Genomic DNA, 6519 nt, shown 5'->3' with positions numbered 1-6519 from the left:
ATGGCTGACGCAATTATTTTCCATGTTTACAGCAGAGCTGTCGCAATTATTTCCCATGTTCACGGCAGACTGTCAAACAATAGCAAGTTAGCAACCGAGCGCGGGGTAGAGATTAGAGCAGAGCCAGTTACACCAGTGTTTACAGCAGAGCTGTCCCATGTAGCGTTATATGAAAATGATTGTAACAAACTTTTGTTCGAAACGTATCGTCTGTGTTGAAGAGTGTTGTGATCGACTGATGTCTGTTGTCGCATTCCTGACCTGATGCTCAGAGTAAACATGTAGCTGCAGCTAAACTAAACTCATGTGTTGTCAAGTTATTGTTATAAGGAACCCAGTCCAGACTGCATCCCCTTAACAATTGTTTGTATTGAGCCGTATTGTATTGTACCCATTCTGCAATGTGTTAAATAACGTTTGCATCCATTCATAGCGGTAACGTTACCACATTACGTTAGCATTTAAGCTATATACTATACATAGATATAGCCATTCACATTAGCATGTAGCTAACAACACCAGTGGTCTTTTGTGAGACTAAACTATCCGCTCTTGGTGGTAAATTGTGTTGCTCTTGGTTTTGTTTCATCAACAAATGAGCAGTGGCGAATCCTTGTGGAAGCCAACCGAAGCCATGCCTCCCTATATTCATATCAATTCATATCAAATTATGAAATATGAAAAAAAAAAAAAAAAAAAAATATAATTTTTTTTAATATAGTTTACATTCTTTTTCGTCTGTGTTTTTTTTTTTTTTTTTTTTTTTTTAATGTCTCCCTCTTCTCCTTCTCACTCCCTCTAACACACTGTCAGACTGTGCTCACTACTGCAGCTAGTATAGGAGAGAAGCAGTGGGTAGGTCTCTTTCTCCAGGCTTCCAGCATTATAGAGTGAGTCCAAACTCCAAATCCGATCCTAGCCAATCAGATTCGAGCTGACTGCCACTGTGCCACACCCTAAAAGTTTAAAACGGAGCTGGGAGGAAGACGTTCAGCATAATGTTCCACCTGGAGGCGGGGCAGGTCAGAAGTTCACGTTTCCACCTGACTACCTAACGTGACATCCCATTAGTACTGAGGACCAGCGCAGAGCACACCACTGTGGATATTATGATTTAACAAATCTATCTGGCAAGAGGAGGACCACATTATTGACCAGGTAAGAACTGAGCAGCCTGACTAAGGACTAACTAACGTTATCAGGCAAGCTTGTATACCCTTTCATGACTGCAATGCAAGCCAGGGGCTGGAATACGCAGTAATTTATTCCTCCGTAGTAGCCAGGTTAATGTGCACCATCAAGCACTGCTTAAAAGCTAGCGGTGGGTCCAAAATATATCGGATATAAATGTCAAAGGTACCCAGCGTTCCATTAGGGTTTCACACACAGATGCGGCGGGGTTTGAAAGCTCGGCGTTGCTAATAAACATTTTAAATCATTTTTATAAACGAGTAAAACTGAGGCTGAAATGACTGCTTCCGCATTTTACAGTAGGAGCGCTCTGATGGCTGGGCGCGCGGCGCAACAGACACGTGAATGAATGAATGAATGAATGAATGAGAACTTTATTTAACAGATTGCAGAATGGGTACAATACAGTACGGCTCAATACACACAATTGTTAAGGGGATGCAGACCAGAGAAATACGTTTGTCTTGTCACGTTTGTCTAATAGACAGTCATATTCTCTCCCGGTGTTCTGCGGAATCCTACTCCCGAGTCCCTCCTCGAAAACAACACCGGCCGTATGTATATTTCTCTCCCACCCACCCACCCCCTCCTAATGTACAGTCCCCTCCCCATCATATGTATATACTCTGTCAGGATCTAGGGGTAACAGTACTGTATATTTGATGTCATGATGTCTTGTATGTCATAAATGTCACTAGTATGAATTGAAAATGGGGGACCCTGATGTAAACAAGACAAACGTCTTTCTCTGGTCTGCATCCCCTTATACAATTGTGTGTATTGAGCCGTACTGTATTGTACCCATTCTGCAATCTGTTAAGAAAGTTTGACTGGCCGCCGAGCCATACTGTAGTGTACATGGTGACTACTTGACTTAAAAAAAAAAAAACTATTAATAAAAATATTTAATAAATTTTTTTTAATAATTTTTTTTGGCTTCCCCTGTTATTTTACCCACGCGACGCCACTGCAAATGAGAGGCAGAACACACAGTGAATGTATCCGTTTGTTTATTGCACTTTTATTGCAGTTTCTTTCTTTGCTGAAAATATATGTTCCGTTGGCAAAATGATGGTGTTTCTAAACAGGAAGTTTAGTGAGCGTTCAACCTTTTCTGATTGGTTGAAATGGCCTTCATGTCTGAACAACATCGCCGCCTACTGTTTTGGCATTGTACTACATGTATCGGTTGCTGGTTTTTCCAGCCGGCCGTGGGTACGCGATTATATGCGGTTGTTCACCTGTGTGGACAGAGGTTTATTTTTTTCAAACTTCGGTCACATTAAATCCAGCGCTCGTGTGGACAGGGCCTTAGTCGTATAGTGTATCTTGTAGACCAGGCCCATTGCAAGTTGCTGTACTCTGTCGTCTACTCTAAGCCATCCTAGGTTGTCAAAGTGGGCAGGGGTGAGGTGGGTTCTGGGGGTAAGGTCAAGTAGTAGTCTGACCAGTTTGTTTTGTGATGTTTGTATTGTAATCTTGTTTTTAGCGCCTTTGAGGTGCTTTGGTACCATGAGGTGCAAGCATAGTCGTAGTACCCTTGAATGAGTGCTCCTGCCAGAGTCTTCAGAGTATTCTTGTTTACCAGAGAGGAGATCCGGTACAAGAATCTAGTTCGTTGGTTGACTTTTTTTATTACATTGGATGCCATTTTGTCACAGGAAAGATTTGCCTCTAGGATGGAACCCAGGTAGTTAATTTCGTCTTTCGTTGTGACAATATTGTCACCCACTGTAACTGAGAAGCCGTCGGTCTTGCTGAGTTTGTTATTTGAACCGAAGAGAATGGACTCTGTTTTGCCCATGTGTAATGATAGTTTGTTATCAGCGAGCATATGCAGATTTTGCTTAGTTCCGAGCTGAGGGCTTTTTCAACCTGCAACTTGTTCTTGTCAGAGACCAGCAGGGCTGAGTCGTCCGCAAACAGGAACAAGTTGCAGTCACAGGCTGACGACATGTAATTTGCATAAATTAGGAACAGTAGCGGTCCTAGTATGCTTCCTTGTGGAACACCACAGCTCACTGTGAGGGGGGGGGATAGAGTACCGTTTACCTCTACCATCTGTTCTCTCCCCTCCAGGTAGGATTGCATCCAGCTCACTGATAAACTATCAAAACCAATTGCTTTTAGCTTGTCAATCAGAATGGAGTGATTGACAGTGTCGAAGGCCTTTTGTAGGTCCAGCAACTGACTCTGGAGCTGAAGGTTCTTCCTTCCTTTGCTGCATTTAAAAGTATCATCTCTGACCACTGTGTCTTTTAACTGTCTTAGCTGATTTCTCATTGTTTATTCTTATTTATTGTCCTTATATGTATGAAATTGCTGATAAACTATGTCTTGTTTTGTAAGCGTGTTGTCATTGTAAATGAGGGTAACCTCAGTGTCTTCTTACGAGTTGAAATAACGGTTTGAAATTAAATGAAATGTGTACAGCCCTACACCTATGCATTTCTTCAGAGAGGTCAGGGTCAGCCGTACACTATGCATTTCTTCAGAGAGGTCAGGGTCAGCCGTACACCTATGCATTTCTTCAGGGAGGTCAGAGGTCAGGGTCCCCTGTAGTGCAGCACCCCTGGAGCAGCGTTATGGTTCAGTGCCTTGCATAAGCGCACTTTGGCAGAGAAGCACTTTGAGCTGCAATTCTTGTATGAAAGGTGCTATACAAATAAAGTTTATTATTATTATTTCCCTGTAATGAAACCATCAACCTTTTGGTTGAAGGTTATAACCACTCTGCCTCTAGGGCCATTCTGTCACCTTTTAGAGTAAGCATAGGCGTATGGTCCTAGACTAAGATATCTTTTAGTTTGAGATCTCCAGTGGAAGTAATATAACATATTACTGTAATTGTTTCACCCACCTGAGGCGTCCTGTTCCCTCCTTATCCAGGAATTCAAATCGATCATACAACCGGACAATGTGAGCTGAAGAAACTGAGAGAGAGAGAGAGAGAGAGAGAGAGAGAGAGAGAGAGAGAGAGAGAGAGAGAGAGAGAGAGAGAGAGAGAGAGAGAGAGAGAGAGAGAGAGAGAGAGAGAGAGATGACTGACCAACAGCTCATGATGTCTGCCATGTTGGATACAGAGGTGATTGGCACCGCATGCCCATTCAGAGGATCAATACACTGTCCCCGCTGATCAATACACTGCCCCTGTTGGTCTGTCCAGCTCCTACTCACTGATTTACAAACTCTTCCTCCTGGGAATCACTTTTGCTTTTTGAGTCCCATGAGGCTGTGTGATATTGTGTTATAATACTTTTCTGAATTGTGCCTCTATACTACTGTATAACCGCTACATCACAATAAAAACATTAAGTTGGCTAGTGGTGCTACTTATTAGTTAACAGTATTAATTCAAACATTGTCGAACTTTTAGTGTAACCAGCTAACTACTAACCATGACGCCCGGCCGGCCTTATAGGTCAGTGCATGGTTACGCCAGGAAGCAGCCGTTCTATCTATTCCAATTCTATGTGCGCCCATAGATATATCTATGTGCGCACCTGTCATCATCCATCAGCCTCGAGCGCTTCACCGACTAGTGGATTTGTCTAAAACGGAACTCAACGAGTCATGTACATTACAACAACATCCACGCTATTCATGCATTATAACGGTCAAAATAATCCGGACAATATCTGTGACACAAATAAACTACATCAATTAACAGTTTATCCGCCGTCAATCTGCTCCTTCATCTTGTTAATGACAAACTTCACGCACACGCAAATGCTTTTTATCCCCTGCTATTTAACAATCAAACTAAATTACGTTTAAGCCAGTTTAAAATTAGTATTTAAAGAAAACTTACATCCAGTTTCTTGCATTAATTCTTCGACGTTTGGGATTTTTGACAGGGTGGAGTCTGTTGATCCCATTTTGCTGGACACATGAGTTTTAAGATCTATTCTGTGCACGAAGCTGCAGTGTCACAAACAAATTATAAAAAAAAAAAAAAAAAATTGGAGGCAGGTTATTGCACAGATTTTACTGTCCAGTAGGGCAGTTTAACAATATTTCACAAAAACACAGTTTTGAACGACGATACATCAAAGGCGATCGAGGTCAGCACTAGTGTTATCCTAGAGAGCGCTTGCAGTTTTTTTGTTTTACTGCAGGACTAAGTTTCGCCAGACAAGGGGCGGGCGCTGCATAACTTAATTCTCCAATGTATCTGACTCACTGAACTATTAAACCCGATCTGACTGCACCATGCAAGACATTTAAACTATGCCCTCTCTTGCACTCTGCAAACAGAACCCTCTCCAATTAAAGCATTTGAGGTCAACATAAAAAAAAAAAACAGTGGACAGCTGCAGATTTTAATACTTAGAAAGTAATTCAACTCATTAACTAACTTTGCATTTTCACTTCATAGTGAAAGATAATAATAGCTTGGTATATCTGCACGAAATTCCTAAGAATAGCATTATTCAAATTCAATTTGGGAGATTATCGATAGGCCTATCGTTCTTTGATTGATTGATTGATTGATTGAAATTTGTATTAACAGATTGCAAAATGGGTACAATACAGTACAGTTCAATACACACAATTGTTAAGGGGATGCAGACCAGAGAAAAACTTTTTTGTTTACATCAGGGTCCCCCATTTTCAATTCATCATAAAAATGAATTAATCTTGTTCATCGTTGTCTGTATAACGAGTTCCTTCTTGAAATACCTCTAACCTAATTATACAGCGATTTTGTTCAAATTACACACAAATGGCCACAAGTGCCTGATCTGCACAATCAAAGGGGAGGAAAGGAAACTAGGAAAGGAGCGGTACGGTGAGATGCATCCAGCTGCAGCCCGCAGACCATACTGGGCTCCTCCCACTGCCACACTGTCAGACCCCACACTCTCAGACCCCACGCTTTCCGGCCCCTCTCTCCCAATGGCTTATTTGGGTCACGAGACCGTCACAGGCCCGCTCAGCAGCGCCACCCACCCAATGGCTGAATTTGATCACGAGACCGCCGCCATCTTGGGCCACCCACCCAATGGCTGAATTTGATCACGAGACCACCGCCATCTTGGGCCACCCACCCAATGGCTGAATTTGATCACGAGACCGCCGCCATCTTGGGCCACCCACCCAATGGCTGAATTTGGTCACGAGACCGCCGCCATCTTAGCGCCACCCACCCAATGGCTGAATTTGATCACGAGACCGCCGCCATCTTGGGGAAACGGATGAGATTATATATATTAGGGCTGTCCCCGACTAAGGATTTGGATGGTCGACTAGGATTGGCCAAAATTTGCCGTTAGTCGACTATTGGTCGACAAAAAATTATTTAAAAAATACAAAAAAGTATAATAT

General features: G+C 42.4%; 1 protein-coding gene across 1 annotated transcript in view; it reads right to left on the bottom strand.

Moving 5' to 3' along the window:
- chp2 (calcineurin-like EF-hand protein 2) overlaps positions 1-5240 on the bottom strand; it is a 47730-nt gene extending 42490 nt beyond the window's left edge. Inside the window, exons 1-2 of the mRNA XM_084309337.1 lie at positions 5003-5240; positions 4052-4124 (exon numbers count right to left, since the gene is read on the bottom strand). Coding sequence (XP_084165463.1) covers positions 4052-4124; positions 5003-5069 — 140 coding nt within the window. The 5' untranslated portion in view covers positions 5070-5240. The remainder of the gene's footprint in view (positions 1-4051; positions 4125-5002) is intronic.
- Positions 5241-6519: the final 1279 nt, after the last annotated feature.

The sequence above is a fragment of the Notolepis coatsorum genome (genome assembly GCF_963971535.1).
Source record: "Notolepis coatsorum genome assembly, chromosome: 1".
Taxonomy (NCBI): domain Eukaryota; kingdom Metazoa; phylum Chordata; class Actinopteri; order Aulopiformes; family Paralepididae; genus Notolepis; species Notolepis coatsorum.
This window is presented reverse-complemented; position numbering and strand designations above follow the sequence as displayed.